The following is a 16985-nucleotide window of genomic DNA, read 5'->3' on the forward strand; positions in this document are numbered from 1 at the left end:
AGCTTGGTGCCAGCACCTACTGAAAGTCAGTGGAAACCAGGTGCCTCACTCCTTTAGATGCTTTTGAAAATCCCCCCCAAAGGCATAGCCCTATTTAGGACCTGATCAAAGCCCACTGAAATCAATGGAAAGATTTGGGAGCTCTGGAGCAGGCCAGCAGAGCAGGGCTCACCTGCCCGGGAGGTGACAAAGATACGGATGACAGCAGTAAGGCCTGCATCGGAATGTGATGGTTGCAACCTCTCAGCCAAGTGCAGGTGGCAAACACCTTACAGGACACTGCTGTATTACTCCAGCTGGGGATCCGACAAGAGCCCTGAGTGATACCCATGAGCAAGCAATGGTGGGCAACCTCCCCCTGCCATCTCCTCTGGCTGCTTCCCCCAAGCCACCATCTTCAGCTCAGGCTGGTCTGAACGGAGCTTTAGCCTTCAAGGCCCCAATTTGAAATCCACAGTTCTGCCCAGAGGCAGGAGAAGCCAGATCATCGACTCTGACTGGAGACATCAAAGCTGCTGGCTCTGCCCTGCTGCCACCAATGGCCTCCCGCACTCACCTGCAGAGCCATGGCTGTGGTACAGCAGGTTGTTGTACCAGCCGTCGTAGCGCTGGACTTCCCAGGGAACGTTCTCTTGAGCACCTGTGAAGACACCCAACCCCAGGGCCACATTCAGATGGGATGGCACAAGCATGAGTGGCAGCTGTCATGGAGCAGATGGGGACTGCACCCCGTGAACCAGATGCAGGTATGGTTTGGACAGTCACGATCAGAGCAAACTGACACCGAAGTTTCCTGAGATTTTAAACAAAACATTGAGAGGGGCCCCAGATTGGTGCGCTGGTAGCCCGGCCTGCTGAAGGGTCGTTAAGCTGGCATGGAGAACGTGCTTCCCAGTGGGGCGCGATAACTCCCTCGGCTACACAAGGAACGCTGGATTTCTGTGTCACTGGGCTTTTGCCTTTCTCGGCGTGATGGGCCGGACTGCCTCCCAGTCAATCAGACCCAAGGGCTGCGCGTGAACTGAACATCAAAATGACATTCTTGATCAATCAAAGCCCAGGGACTCCCTGCATGGGACACAGCACCAAGTCAGTGACGGTCACTCCCACATGGAACTATTCACAGCACACAACAGAGTCATGCCATCCATCTCACAGTCACAGGCCAGGACACACTCGTATTTCAGCACTTCTCCTCCTCTCCCAGGAAATGCTGCCTTGCACCCTAGTTTCTTTCTAATCAAGGAGGCCCAAAGAGAAGTGAGAAAACTTCAGACATTCCAATATGTCAGTAACCGCAGATGCGGGGTTGGGTGGAATTAGCATCAGTGTCATTATTTATTACTGATATTGCAGTAGTGTCTAGCGCCCTGGTCAGGAGTGGGGCCCCACAGTGCTAGGTGCTGCACGCACACAGAACTCGACATACATGGTCCCTGCCCTGGAGTCTAAGTTGTTTTCTATTTTCTTCTTGCTCACAAAAATAATGGTCCATAGCTCTGTGTTCCGGTGCTTAACAATTTGTAACAGCTCCCTTTGCTGCTGGCTGACACTCAGGGGGCAGGATCTCACCTCTTCATAAGCAGGCTAATGGTACTTACCCACTGTGCCCCACGTCCCGCAGAGGAACAACCAAACCAAGGGCAAGATCCGAGTCTTAGTCCTGGCCATGACTGTTGTACTTTTCCTGGGAGAGCGTCCAACTGATGCCTCTGAAAACAGAGAGGAAAGCAGGTGAATTGGAGCCCCATGAAGAATTTCTAAACCCCAGGAAGCCTTGGTGACTCACAGAGTGCAGGAGGCCAGAGAAAGCATGAGAATGACTCTGTTGCCTGCTGGTTACAGTACGTACGCAGGACTTGGGAGACCCAGGATCCAGTCCCCCGGCTCCCATAATGGTTTAATTATTTATCCACAGTGGAACAGCTTCAACAGGAGAGACTGAGGAAGTCCCATGTCAGACTATCCCATAGCCTAGTGGTTAGAGCACTGAGATGCCTGTTCAAATCCTTTCTCCCCATCAGGCAGCAAGGGGACATGAACTGGGGGGGGGTTTCTCCCATATCCCAGGTGAGTGCCCTAACCACTAGGATAAAAGTTATAAGGGAGCTGCTCCTCCTCATCACATAAAATGCCTCGCCTACATATTTCTACAGTGTTACTGTCCATAAGGTACAATTCTGAAGAGCAAGTCTGTCCAGAAGGGGAAGAGGCTGCAGAGAAGCTCACACACATTTGCTGAGCACTTCCAGCAAACAGTAGCCTGGGGGGCATGTTTCCAGCGCTATTTTCAATTTCACCTGCTCTGTAGAAGGACCATCTCAATGCACTGCCAAGAAGTCACATGGTTTGGATAAACCGCTTTCAGGACATTGTGTAACCTTTGTCAGAAACTCTCGTCTTTTCACACATTCCCATATTCCAGGCCAAAGTGACACTTTGGGTTTATCTTTTTTTTTTTTTTTTTAACGTAGAGGCTAATGGAACGTACATATTGTACCTGATTTTTAGAAACCCTTCAACTGGGACCACAGTTTGATAGGTTCAGTTTTGCACCTGCAGTGAATGATACCTGGGACTTTTCTCCTATAATTAACAGCAGGCACCAATTATAGCACGTGCACCTCTAACTCCAGTGCAGCAGTGAAAGCTCTAAATGCGCCCACAACACTGGATACCATCACCAGAACGCAGGCCTCAGTTTGTGTGCAAGAGGAGATACTCTAAAACCCATTATTTTTGTTGCACTTTGAACAGATGATGCCATTACAGGTGGTTTGATACACTGTAAATACATTTTCTTTTGCTTGCAAGCCATAACGCTGTATAAATCTCCTCTCATTCTACAGGAGCTAATCTCAGACCCATACCTCATCAAGTGTTATTACAAGCACACCACTTCCTTAGCCTTTGAAAGAAAATTCCATTTTATGACAGATGGATGTAAGATCTAACAAATGCTGAAAGATTCCTCGACATTTAAAAGCACAGGACACCAAAAACAGAATTGCAACATCCCCTGTTAGTTGCAAGCAGCATGGATACATATGCATCTGGGTATGTATTTATCAGCTGACAATATCATTTATAGAGGAAAGAGTTACAATCGCGTTTTCAAAAATTGCCAGCTGGGTGTAGCATTAACATTAGCTCCAATCCAACTAGTGCTTTGAATCCATGCTAGAGCATCATTCACTGCACCAGTAGAAAGCGTGGCCACTCACAAATGGCTCTGTCTCACAAGCAGAAAACTGCAGATCCAGACTGTAATATGCTCAGGCTTGGTATGAAATTAACAAGAAACTTCCACTCCTGGCCTAGTTTAAAGGAATGTAAGATAAACAGCAGAGAAATATGGATTATGATGCAAAAAGAAATTATTAGAAGATGGTCAACAGATGGAATGTCCAGTCCTCTAGTATGTCTGCAAAGCGAGACTCTAGTCCCTGTCAGCAAGGCATTTATATAGTGCTTTTTCTGCCATGGTATCATCAAGGCTTTCTCCATTCGAGTCACTCACATACTTCTCCATTTCTCTTCCATAAGGAAATGTGATGAGCTGGGCATATGCCTCAGGATGGCAAGAGACACTAACGAGCAACTTGCCTCCATGAAGTTTTTCATTCTCTCCAGGGTAATACTAAGTTCTAATACAACACTTTTCTTCAGTAGATCTCAAAGCACTTTATAAAGGAGGTTACTATTGTTAGCCACATTTTACAGATGGGGAAACTGAGGCACAGAGCATAGCAATGGCTTGCAAGCCAGTTGCAAAGCTAGGAACTGGGCAAAGCCCAGGTCTTCTGCACCCCAGTTCAATGCTCTGTCCTCTAGACCATCCTCATAGCGCCTGAGCAACTTACACTCATTACTGGATTTATCTTAACATTCCCTCCCTGAAGTAGGAACGTGCTATCCCCAGTTTATAGCTGAGGACCTGAGGTTAGATTATGGGATAGACCCAAGATCACACAGGAATCAAACCAAATGCACTGTCCAATAGCCCATCCTTCCTCCCCTTCCTCTTCCCTCACTGTCCCATCTCTCCATGGCCTGGCCCTTGAGGAGCTACCCATTTCATTCTGCCTCCATCGCCTGCCAAATCCAAGACTGCTGGGGAGCCCACGGTAAAGTATTCAACAGGGACTGAGACCCCGACATCCTCACGGGGAATAATTAACCAGAGATTGTTCTGTGGCTCCGATGTTCCACTCCCTTGCCTGTCCTTTTGGGAACTCTCTCTTCTCCATACTACCCAGTCAGCACCTTGGCAGCATGGTCTATCCCACCAAGTCTGAGCAAGGGCTCTGAGCCTCAGGCCTGCTGCGAGGACCTTTCTACGGCAGAGGCTGTTGATTCCTGCATTTCAGGCTCCACGCCTGAATAACGTGGTCTCCTGGGGTTTGTCTCCCTGAGCACGTGAGCCTATTTCCCACGCGTGGCCAACCTGTGCTCCAACCTGCCTGGGTTGCAGTTTGGTGCTTTGCCATCTACTTATCCAGGGCTGATGTGCCTGATTTCCCTGATCTATTTGTCCCAAGGGAGGCCAGTGTTCTCTCCCAGCACCTCGGAGAACAGGTAGGCGCATTGGTGCTGGTGATCTCAAGCATAGCCACCGAAATGCTGGCCAGCCACTTGAACGCCAAACAAATGCCTGATCTTATGGCATCTAGCAAACCTGTTTATTGAATTCATCTGAACCACTCCTGAAAACACATGGGTTTAACCCACTAGGGAACCAGTTTGCAGACTTGGACTGGCTCCACAAGCCCTGAGAGCCCCACAGGGAGGTTGCCAGGTTTGAAAACCCTCCTCTTCTGTGATGAGAGGGAGGATGTGCTTGCAGGTAAATGCTAGACAGGGGATCTAGGCTCAGTTCTGCCCCAGGTGCCCTGCATGACTTTGGGAAGGTCATTCACTCCCTGTGCCCCATGTCCCTGCTGGAAAAATCCGCCTCTGGTCCAGCTCTGGGATTTGGGATTGATCCTGCTCCCACGAGAGCTTTAAGCTTCCCCGCCCCATAAAAACACCAAATCCTGATGCTGCCAGGGGCCAAGCCCTTGTCCTTAACTCCTGCAAGGAGTCTGGGCGTGGGACTCCTTGGTTCCCTTGATGTCTCTAAAGGCTCCAGGCTTCATCACATTGCCCAGTGAATCGTATCCAAAACCACAGGGACCTTGCAAACACTTCAGCAACTGCACTCCAGATAAGGGGAATGCAAACAAAACCTCAACGCCAAAGTGCTTCTAGGAGGAATGTTAAGGCTACACAGCCTCCACGGCTGAGCAGCTGTAAAGGGAGTGAGTGAGTGTGTGTGTGAGAGAGAGAGACACTAGCTTCCCAAAACATCCACACCCGTTTGTGTGAACCGTGGGGCGGCTCCTGCACAGCGGCAATGCTCAGCACTGGCTCATTTAATCTTTTACAAACTAGCACAGCCAACACCCTCCCCGGCGCCCTTAATTCCCCAAGTACCCCAGCTCTGTTCAGTTAAGCAGGGCTGGGCAGGACAGGTGAGGGGACAGCCCCGGGAAGCTGACCGGCTCCAGACCTCAGCTCCGGCTCTGATATTAAGTGCCACGCTTCCTTAAAAAGAAGAAGTGCTGCAGGATGCCAGCTTGTGGCTGCTTTCCGGCTTCTTCATCTTACAGTAAATTCCGTCCCCTCCCATCCCCCGATGACATTTCCAAGCCCTGCATCTCAATGGCCCTGTGCACTCGGCAGGGCCGGGTGGATCAGGGATGCTCTGACTGGCTCAGACACCTCTCCCCAAAAGGGCTCTAGCCTGGGTGGGAGCTCCCTGGGGCTGGGGCCAGACCGTGCCCAGGGCTGGCTGGCAGGGCATGGGCGGGGCGGGATTTAGCTCCTTCCCAGGGCGAGCGGGCAGGACTTGCTGCTGTCCCTGTGCTCGGCGCGGGCTGTGACCCGGGGAGCATCGAGCAGAGAGAACGAAACCCGTGGAGGCTGGGGAGCCCCTGACGGGCGGTTGAGGCATTACCAGCATCTGAGGCCGCCCGGCCGAGATTCCCCAGCCCTGCCCGGCCGCAGCTGGGGGAGGCAAAGGGGACAGATCCAGGGAGCCCATGTGCCCCGCAAAGGAGGCTCCCGAGGGGACTGTGCCTGAGTACCGGTCTGGGGACCAGGCCGCTCGTGGAGGGAAAGACAGAGGCAGCCCCAGAGCAGAACATCTCCTCCCAGGACTCAGCCCTGCCAGCCCAGCCCCTCTAGCGGCGCCCTGAGGCCGGGGCCGGGCCGGGCCGGGATGGGAGGAAGCAGCATCCCCGTGGCCAAGATTTAACTGGGGGGGGGGATCCCCGCCGCCCGGGGAGAGGGGCTCCGGTGTCGGGGGGGGGGGGGACCGCCGTTCGGCGTTGGCAGGAGCCCCTCCAAAGTGCCAAGCTGCCCCGGGGCCCGGCGGTCGCTGCGCAGCGGCTGTGGCCGGCTCCAGGACCGCGGGCGGCTGTGCCCGGGCTGCGGGAGGGATGCCCGCGGCCGGACGCCCGGGCCCGGCACCGGCACCGGCACCGGCACCTGCACAGCTCCCACGCGTGAGCCAAGAGGGGCCGGTGGCACGGCGCCCCCTGGCGGGGCTGTGCGAGCCGCGGTCCCCACGCGGGGGGCGCACTCACCTGCGGCGAGCTCCGGCTGCGCTCCGGGCCGAGTGGGGCTGGGCGGTGGCTGCGCGGCGGGAGGAAACGCTGGGGGGCGGGGCCAGCGGCCTCATTTGCATAAGTCACCTGCCCCCGAGCCCGGGGGCCCCTCGGGGCGGGGGCGGGCGGGCTATAAGAGCGCGGCCCGCAGGCTGCTGCCCGCACTGCCGGACCCTGAGCGCTGCCTTGCCGGACAGGTAAGCGGGGTGCTGCGGCTGGGAGATGCTTCCCCGGCAGGGCATTGCCAGGGAGATTCCCCCCCCCCTTCCCGCGGTGAGCCCCGGGGCATGACCCGCAGCCCCTTTGCCCGGACCCTGCTCCCGCTCCCGGGGGCGTCTGGGGGCCGCGGGCAAGGACCGTGAAGCCAAGTCCCGGGCTGCTCCCCCCCGCCAGGCAGGGCACTGGGCATCCTCCGGGAAGCCCTGCGCGGCCGGCTGGGATCTCGACTCCGCTCTCGGGCTGGGGCGCTCCGAAAAGCCTCTTTTATCCCGGAGCGACCCCGCCAAGCGAGCGTTTAGACGCTTTTGGCAGGAACGGCGGGAAACAAAACCGGAGCGTCCCCGCCGCGAGATTCGGAGCGAAACGTCGGGTCCGAGTCAGTTTTCAACCCTCCCCCCCCCAAAAAAAAGGTCGGGGTTAGCTGTGCACCCCCTCCCCGCCTGCCCCCCCGATTCCTTTTGTCCCGGAATGGTTCGCGCCCGCCCGCTTTTCTTTCCCCCCTTCTCCTCTTCTTCTCCTTTTTCTTTCTTTCTTTTTTCTTTTCGCTCTAACGTTTCAAAGCCCCCTTCGCCCTTTGGAATACAGCCAGAACCGGCCAGGTCCCCAGAGGCATCGCTTTACAGCTCTGTAATTCCACCCCCCCCCCCAGCCCCAACCTCTTGAAAAGTTTAAGGGGGGGGGGGAGGAAAGAAAAACAAGGGAGGAAAAAAGTAAAGCGCCCGCTGCCCCGCTCCAGAAATCCGGTAGCCAGCGACAGAAAGGATGAACCCCACCCACACATCCACACACACACCCACACATCCACACACATCCACACACACCCCATCCCCGCCCGGGCTAGGAGACTTGGGAGGGTTCGAAGAACGCTCCGCGGGCAGGACGAGACCTGTCCCTGCCCAGACAAGAAGTCAGATGAAAATTGCGGGTTGGCTTTGAAATTGCCCCGGGAGAACCCCCAGCAATGATTAGAAAGTAACAGTTTCCTGTGGGGGGGAGGGTTTTTTTTGGACAAACCCCCGGTTTTCATCAGGAAAATGCATGAGGGGAAACGGGCAGGTGCTGAGATTTCTCTGAACCTGGGAAATGACTTCGCCCGCTGAGGCTGGAGCCGGTGTCTTGGATCCGGCTCGAACCCCTGCCTAGAAGAGGCGTCCCTGGGCGATGGAGGGGATGCCAGGCCGGGCAGGCTGACACCGCCGGATCAGTTTCTCGGATTTTTCTCTAGACGAATCCATCAGGGCGATCGCAACAGCCACGGGCTGCCTGAGCCGCCTTAGAGCCAGAGTCTGGTCCCCTGATATTCACACTTCCCTTGCCAGTAACGCCGCGAAGGCAGGTGGGTTCCACTCAGGGCTTGTCTACATGGGGAAACTGGCCGGAAAAAAATTCTCCTGGCATAAATGCCCCAGAATTCATGTAATTTTATTCCTCAATAATTACTTCGCTTTGGAAATGCGTTAATTATTCTGGAATAAAGTGACTTCTCTTTTGGAAGAGCTTCTACATGGGGAGTTATTGCGGGGGAGCTTATTCCACAGTAGGAATTGCCCTCACTTTCTCTGTGTAGACAAACCCTCCGCGTGCTTTAAGGGTAGCGCAGTCTAGCGGGTAGTAAATACGCTCATTTGCTAAGTCAGCGGTCCCGTAGGGGGTGTATTAGAACCGGATTCGATTGAGTCGAGGTGCCCCTGCTCTGCCCTTTCGAGCCTCCTCCCCTTTTCTGTGAGCTACAATATGAAACTTTCCCCTTTGGGCTGAGCAGGCCCAGGGTCTCCCCTGGAAAACGCAATCACTTTTGCGGCAAGGTTTGAGCAAAACCAGTTCAGCCGTTTGTGAGTAAGGCGCGCGACCAAGGGCATGAGACACCTCCCCGCGGGCTGTACATGGGGGTATGTTTGCCTAAAGACATTACAAACCACAATCTTAAAAGAGAATCACATTGGGCGGCAAAGCCCCGGCTGCCATGAACACGGACGGCGGCTATGTATCTAAATCCCCTAGGCAGCTTTGGGAATGCCCGCTGGCGCTCCTGTGCGCCCGGCAGTCGGGCGGAGCTGTCTCCGGCGCGCGTCTGAGCGCACGGCCAGGAAACCGGCTCATACAAAGGCGGCTCTATCGCTGCCTCAGTGGCACGAGTGCAGAGCCCAGGCACAGCCCAGCCTTGGGCGGCCCTGGGCACCGGCTAGCCGCGGAGATCGCTCGTCTGGGCTCACGGCAACAGGCGCAATCCCAGATTCCCGCTGCTGCGGCGCCAGGCGGGGGCGCTGAATAGCGGCGCCAGGCGGGATCCCCGCTGGGAGGGGGCGGAGCAGGGGCTACTTTACGGTCCGGGCTGCTAAGGGAAAGCGGGAGGCTCCGTGGGGACCTGGCTCTGCTCTCCCCGCCCTCCCGCTGCCACAAACCCAGCCCACACCGGGGGCCCTGGAGAACGGGGCAGAACCGCCAGGCCCTTCGAGTAGCGGAGCTTGCTGCCGACTCGGAGCCTCTCCTCTCCTGCGCCTTTGTCCGGCGCGTTTCCCCATCTCGGGCACGTTCCCTGGCATCTCTCCGGAGGCGCGGTCAGCCCCGCTGGTTAGGTACTTACCAGCCTTCCTCCTGGGCCAGCACCACGCCCTGCAGCGACTCCAGGGCAAGGCGGGGCACTCGGCCGGGGCTGAACTGCCCCCTGAAAGAGCTGCAGCAGAGGGGGAACGACAGGGAGACATGGTCCTGGGACCATCCCAGCCCTCGCCCCAGCCCCCTGCGGGGGATCCAGTCCCCCAGGGGATGTGGGAGCTCCTGGTCCCGCCGGCAGGTATTTCTGACAGTGCACACCCCGCCCCGAGGATCTCCCGCTCCAGAGGCGGTGTTGAGACACATGCTCAGCCCCAGTGTCTCTCCTTTCTGCCTCCAGCTTTCCTGCCCTCTGCCCAGCCCTGCACCATGACTCTCTTCAATGGCATCTACAACTTCTACCCTCAAGCGAGGAAGGCCTTCGTGTTCGATCTCAGCTCCGTCATCGTCATCGTCGTCTTCCTATCGCTGGCCCTCAGCTTCCTGCTCATCCTGCCCGGGATCCGGGGCCGCGCGGTGAGTGGCCCCAGCGCCCAGCTGCTCCCAGTGTGACACCAGGGCCATGGCTGGCGTTAGGAGAACGAGCGCCCAGGAGCTTGGACCTGCCATTCATAGTCCGTCCAGGCGCTGCCCCCCTGTACCCACAGCCCTGCCAGCAGGGCCCAAGCATCATTTTTTAGGGCCCAGTACAAACTTACCCAGCCTGGGCCAGGCCCCCCACACTCCCCAGGCCCTGCTGAAGTGTACCCTTTTCCCCCCGCCCACCCATGTGGGGGCCCTGCTGAAGTGTACCCTTTTCCCCCCACCCACCCATGTGGGGGCCTTGCTGTCAGGGCACCACAGCTCTGCCAGGGCACAGGGCCCTGCTCCCACAACCCGCTGCTAGTCCAATCCTGGGCTTTGCCCCTCCCCGTCCACAGGCTGCACTTCCTGCTACTCAAGCCCCAGCCTCTCCCTCCCCTCCCCCCAGCAGTTTTGCTGTAAGTCCAATGATGATACCGGTTGTGGTTTCTATTACAGTAGTGTCTGGGCGCTCTGATCAGGGCTGGCGCTAGGCGCTGCACAAACAGGCAGAGCCACTGCCCCAGCCCCAGGGAACTTGCAGTCACATACTGGCTTTGCTCCTTTGCAATGGTTTTGTTATATTCACTGACCGCAGAGAGAACCCAAGGACCGGTTGGGCCACTCCTTGCAGCTGACCCCCTTCCCTCTCTCTCTCCTCACAGAGGCTGTATTGGCTACTCCGGGTTCTCCTCAGCCTTTTCATCGGGGTGGTGATTGTTGGTAAGTGCTTCCTCGAACAGCCAGTGACATAGGGGGATGTGTCCCCAGAGCAGGGGCACTTCCTGTTTGGGGTGGCGTACACAAGAAGCATGGGCTAGCAGTTAGAGCGCAGGAGATTTGGGCTGTATTCCTAGCGCTGACTAAATCTGCCTGTATGAGCTGGACAAGTCACTTAACCTGTCTGGGCCTCAGTTTCCCCATCTCTGTAATGGGATTGAGAGTATCTTAATAAAGACGTGGCCAGCTAGGAACATTGTGGCTGTCACTGTGCTGCTCTCTGTGGCCACTTGGACCTTCTCAGGGACCAGAAATCAGCTCCCCCTGTGCCAAAACACACAGCCCCTTGCGTGATCTATAGGAGAATGGCTGTAAGCAGGAGGGGGCCTATGACACACAGCTGAGTAGTTCTGATTCCAGCCAGTAGTAGGCAGTGGTGTGTGTGCACGGTCATCTTTGTCTCTCTCCCAGGGCGGCTGAGCACAGCTGAATCCCTGTTTGTAAAACACGCTGGGACTCTCAGAAGGCAGGTGCCGGAGAGATGCCAAGTGTTGTAACTGACAGAAGCCACTAGCCCTCGGGCTCGGCCCCTGCCACTTTTACAGGCTGCTGGCTGAGCCCCAGTGACACGGGAGCATGCTGAGGAGATGCAGAAGACTGGCTCTCAGAGAAGGGGTGAGAGGCAGAGGGCGTGACTTCCACCCCCTTCTCTGGGAGCGAGTCCACCCTCCCTGAGGCCCTTGAGAGGCACCACCGGCCGCTCTTAGCATAAAGAGATGTCTAAGTGTTTCTCGAGCGCACAAGAAAAACTAATCGTTTTCAGAGTCCGAGCCAAGAATTTCTCTGGCTGCCCCAACCAGAAATCCAGTTTGGGTTCCACTGACAGATCCTCTGCTCTGTAGCCCCCAGCAAATACTGGGGGAGGGAGGTGAGCTCTGAGGGGTTCAAAACCATTTTTGCAGGCCCCAAGTCCTTCTGGACTGCAATGTGTCTGCAGCAAGATCTGAGAGTTTGCCCGTGGGGCATTTCCTCTGAATTATCCCCGTGGATGAAAGGGAGAGCTCTCGGTGTGTACCACCACAGCAGAAGCCAGAGGTTCAGCCCCTGAGCCTGGCACAGATCACAGGGGCTGCTGAAGGCACCCCGCTGCAGATCACGACAGCTCCAGCTCCCCCATTCCCTGGCCATGCAGTCTCATTGGACCCGTGGTGCTGAGAACTCTAGGCCTCTGCCTCCCCCTCCATCCCCTTAGAGGCCTGTTCTCCCTAGTTTGCATGAACAATATATGCCCCTGGCCTGGAGAGGGGAAAAATATTATGCACCCCCTCTACCCCACTCCTTCCTCACACAGACTCCCAGACCTCTGAGCATCTGCCATGGGCTGGGGCAGTGCCCTGGAGGGTCAGGGGGATGGGGTTCTGGCCCTATGAACCGAACCGACCTGAGATAGTGAAGCTGTGCAGGCTCCAGTTTTGTCACATCTCTAATCTGAAAGTTTCAAGGATGAACAAATGGTCTGTTGTTTAAAAAGGGGCAGCACAGAGCAGCTGAGCATCCTGTCCCCTGCTTGGGGCTCCCAGGTCTGTGCTCTATCCACTAGATCACACAGCCCTACTCAAAGTGACCCTTTGAATCCAAGATGTGAAGGCTGCTGGCTGCTTCTCCTTGCCACTGGGCCAGACAATCCTGCCTGGAGCAGGGTGGGGATGGGATCCCAGGCAGGACTAGGTGAGAGGCTGGAGGGTTTATTTCTGTAGCAAGAAGCCAGTCAGGGCCTTTCAGAGCTTGGCCAACCTCTGTCATCGAACAGATGATTGTGCAGAGTCCAGGGGTTAGGTGTAATCCCTATATTCTGCCCCCAGGAGGGTAGCAGTGCCCAGTGCCAGCCCCTCACACACGATTCCTCTCCCCTCACAGCTGTGCAGTTCACCGGGGACTGGGAGACCGGCTGGGTGACAGCGAACACCTCCTACAAATCCTTCAGCCGCGCCGTGGTGAACGCAGACATTGGCCTGCACATCGGCCTGGCGGGGGTCAACGTCACATTGGTTGGTGAGTGTGCAACGCTGGGATGCATCAACCAGCAAGACATGGCCCACATGCATAGCACGGGAGAATCTTTCCCTGGCCCCAGCCCTGCCCAGGTGGCTTGCTGGATCCCCTGGGTTCAGTGGGGGAGGAAGCTGTCTGTAACATGCAGCCCAGTCTCAGGTTGGGTAGAGCAGTTACTCACGAGCCCGCTCGGTACTGTCTGACTGCTAGTCCGCCACACACAACCCACCAGAACGAGTCAGCCTGGGCAGAGCTGGGAAAGGAAGACAACGGGCTTCTCATCTTCCTGGGGAGAATGTCCCTGGGGCAGGCAGGTGGTAAGAAGGGGCGGTAAGATCAGCAAGAGACCTGCCCTTGAGGTCATTAGCTGACCCCTCTGTTACTGCCCAGGCCCCTGGATCCCCCCCACACTGCGAAATCTCTGTCCTGCCCCAAGGCTCACAAGACGCTTCCCTTTCCTGCAGGAAACCCAGTGAATCAGATCAACGAAACCATCAACTACAACGAGCACTTTGACTGGAGCTTTGGCACAAACTACGACCAGGTCTACGCTGAGGGCCTGGCCAAGGGGCTGCCCAGGCCCATCCTGTACGTGGCAGAGAAGTTCACCCAGAACAGCCCCTGCGGCGTGTACAGCCAGTATAGGATCTCCGGCCACTACGCATCAGCAACCATGTGGTGAGCCCCTCCTCCTTCATGGGGAGCCGGACAGTCTCTTCTCAGGGCGAGCAGAGACAGTGCAGCCTGGACCTGCTCCAAGTGGGATGGGTTTGGAACAAAGCCTACTGTGCCAGGAGACTCCTGTGGAAAGTCAACATTGGACTCCCCTTCCCCAGAAGCAGACAGGGCCTGCGGTGCCGGTCTCCCTCTGCTGCAATGGGGAAGAATGGAATGAGTCTACTCAAATCAGTCCATTCGCACAAACAGTACAGCGACCAAATAGCAGAAACCAGGCCCTGGGGATCACAGGTGTTGAGGTCCAGGGGCTAGAGAGGGCTCAGCACCATTGAGGAGCAGGCAGGTGCCTAAATATGGATGCAGGAGCCTGACTTTAGGCTCCTATTTTTCAAAATCGTGGCCCCTGGGGCCTACGTCCAGGAAGCATGAGTGAGTGGAGAGACTGTGGGTGAACTCCAGCGGGTCTGGACAGACAGACTGGAAATACAGTCCTTCCCCTGTGACTGGGAACCTTGCTGGCACCTGGACTTGAGGGTTGGTGCCCACCCTCTTGGGGAGGGCGGGGGCTGAATTCTCTGCAGAGTCTGCCTCTTCCCTTAGCCCGCCCTGGAGTGGCTTTGAGCACCCTCCTGGACCTCTGCAGAGCTACAGGAAAACGCTGCCCCACTCCCTACAAAGGAACAGCCACGACCCACGCTGGGGAGCCACTTTCTCTCCCCTACTGTAGACAGGAACAGCCCTTCTGTCTCAACCCATGGAAGCCGGGAGGGGCATCCAGTGTGTTGTTCTGACCTTGTTTGGGGGAAGCCCAGCAACAGCCTGGAGGGGAGCAGTCGGGCAGGAATGGGAGCATGGGGCTTACAAGGCCAGCGCTCGCCCAGCAGACTGGTCAGTGCTAAGACCGTGGCCCAACCCCAGCAGCTGTGTGCGCGTCTAATCATTTTGTGGCCTCTCTCTTCCCACCAGGGTGGCGTTTTGTGCTTGGCTCATTGCCAACATGCTGTTCTCCACGCCCGTCCTGATCTACGGTGGCTACATGATCCTCATCACGGGGGCCTTCATGATCTTCTCGCTGCTTTCCTTCTCCACGGTCAGGAGCACCCCACTGTGCGCCATCCAGTTTGGGCCAGCCTCCTTGCACACTGTCTACGGGGGCTCCTTCTGGCTCACGCTAGCAACAAGTAAGCATCCCAGGTTGCTTTGTGTGTGACACGGTTCCGAGCGAGATCAGGGGCCGAGAAGAAAGCAGATTCGCTCCTGCTGCCTATTGTCTAGTTCTAACTCCCTCACGGCCATCGGCTCTGACCCTCGCCATGCTGCTCTATGCTCTGCAGTTCCCCTTGGAGCTGACATGTTTTCATTGGACAGGTTTTACTTTGATTGGCAAATTTCTGGTATTTTACATTTTCAGTTTTTCAGGTTTTCCAGGAAAAAGTTATTGGTTTTGGGTAAAAGTTTTGGCTTTTGGGGAAAAAAATTGGGTTGGGTTTTCAAAAACGTTCTTTCAATTGAAAATCAAAGTTGCTTTTTGGTTTTTAACTGAAAACAGTTTTTAAAAACCAACTCTTTTTTGATTGACTTTGAATATTTTTTTTTAAAAAATCACAGGGAATTAAAAACAAAAAAGGAGAGAACCTAAATTTTCCACAAAAAAACCCATCATCTTTCACCCAGCTCTGCTGAGGATGCTGGATGCACAGCTCTCTCTCGGCAGCTGCTGGTGGAGGTGGCTCCCTGTGGAACTCGGATCTGAATTGCTCATACCTGGCCAGCTTTCCTGTTTGGAGAAACAGGCCTGCTGCTCAGCGAAACATACAGCTCTCTTGCACAACATTGTCTGCTGAAAAGCATCACTCCCGGCGCTGGGGTGGAGTGGGCAGACAGGCCAGGCCACTGTGGGACTTTCAGTAGATTGTGGATTTTACATGCACTTAATGGGCCGAGGGGTAAGAATTCCCACAGTCTATGTATGTTCCCACAAACGCCCAGCTGATGGCGCTGTAGGGTGTGGCATGGATTTGAGCAGGGGGGCAGAGGCTGCCAGCATAGCAGCCCCTGGTGCCGTCTCTGCACTGAGAAGCAGAAGGTGGTGTGATAGTTCCCCATCTGGAGCCTGCCAGAATACGCATAGGGGGCATCAGCGGAGTGGAAGCTGGGATGCGTCCTAGCCAGCTAGCTGGGTGCAATCAGTCACCTTGCAGGAAGGGCTTGCTGCTCCGGGGGCTCTCCCTTGTGGATGGTGCACAGTAGGGAAATTGCTGAGTGTGCATGGGTTGCTTGTGTCTTCCAGGCTTGCTGTGTTTCCTGATCGGGCTGGTAGTGATTGTGCTGCACTACCTCAGACCTAAGGTGCTGAAAGCCTTCTTTGACCTGAGTGAGGACCAACCGGCAGGGGACGGGATGCAGGGGGAAGTGTACGTCAACCCCCACTTCAAGACAAGCAAAGAGAGTCCTTACGATAACTTTGCACTGACCATCCAGACTGTGTAGAGGAAGCTCCTCCCTTCCTTCCTCGCCACTCCCTACGCATGAGGAAGCGGAGCACCAGGGACTCCAGATCCTTCTCCGGTTCTCCATGGAGATCGAACTCACGTGTCCTGCCAGCACTTTAGGAATCAGCAAGCGCCTCGCCACGCTCTGTTGGGCTGAGAACCCTCTGAGTTCATCTCCTCTGCGGTGACCTCCGGAGCAAGGGAAGGCGCTGCTGTGGCGCCAGCAGGGACCCCGCCCACGGTGCACCAGCTGCGCGGCTTATTTGCAGCGTCGAGGCCACGTTGAGCTGCGTCGTCGCTGTGCTCAAACGGGCTCCGCTGGCTCTTCCACATCCTTTCCAGAGTCAGCCTCCCTTCTGCCATTGGGCTCGCAGCTGGCTGCAGAAGTTGACACCACGCGTAGGGAGATCTCTGGCATGGAGGAGCGGAGACAGCCACGTCCCGTACGTGAGACACTCGCATCCTGCCGGTGGGGCTGGCATGATACTGGCATCCAGTATGCTACGTCCCAGACTGAAAAAGCCTAACCCAATATGAAGCATATTGACGCTTTTTAGTATGTTCAATGAGCAGTTATCGGGGGTGGATGGGGGTGGGGGAGAGAAGGGGCGCAAACGTCAAGCGATGCAATGACTTTCCTGAATGTTGCTTTCTAATTAGCTGCCTCATCCCTCCCGCTGGATGGGGTGAGGTCAGCATTGCACCTGTATCTCTGCTAGGGAGGGCAGCTGGGATATTGGCATGACAAGAGGGGGGGGCAGCGTTGCATTAAACACCGCAGCAACCGCAGGACTAAGTACAGCAAGGGAGTAGGACGGGGGGTCTCAAACTGGGGGTCAGGACCCCTCAAGGGGTCACGAGGTTATTATGGGGGGGGGTCACCAGCTGTCAGCCCCCGCACATGCTGTGGCTATCAGCCCCATGCGTGGCTGACAGCCAGAGCCCTTCAGAGCTGGGGGGCTGGAGAGCAGCGGCTGCTGGCCAGGTCTGAAGGCAGCGCCGCGCCCAGCAGCAGTGCAGAAGTAAGGGTGACATGGCACGGGGGGCGGTGGGGGAAGGG

General features: G+C 56.2%; 2 protein-coding genes across 2 annotated transcripts in view; one reads left to right on the forward strand and one right to left on the reverse strand.

The window, feature by feature from the left end:
* The window catches only part of DUOX2 (dual oxidase 2), a 59075-nt gene that overhangs the window by 36601 nt on the left and 5489 nt on the right, over positions 1 to 16985 (reverse strand). Inside the window, 2 exon segments of the mRNA XM_067556036.1 lie at positions 557 to 640; positions 1602 to 1712. Coding sequence (XP_067412137.1) covers positions 557 to 640; positions 1602 to 1671 — 154 coding nt within the window. The 5' untranslated portion in view covers positions 1672 to 1712.
* DUOXA2 (dual oxidase maturation factor 2) lies at positions 9792 to 16476 on the forward strand. The gene is made up of 6 exons (XM_067556147.1): positions 9792 to 9938; positions 10649 to 10706; positions 12621 to 12755; positions 13220 to 13433; positions 14400 to 14614; positions 15724 to 16476. The coding sequence occupies exons 1-6, from the start codon at positions 9792 to 9794 to the stop codon at positions 15921 to 15923; spliced, it is 969 nt and encodes a 322-aa protein (XP_067412248.1). The 3' UTR covers positions 15924 to 16476.

Source organism: Emydura macquarii, unplaced genomic scaffold, assembly GCF_026122565.2.
Source record: "Emydura macquarii macquarii isolate MOO-44397 ecotype Brisbane River unplaced genomic scaffold, CSIRO-AGI_Emac_v2 contig_1644, whole genome shotgun sequence".
NCBI lineage: Eukaryota > Metazoa > Chordata > Testudines > Chelidae > Emydura > Emydura macquarii.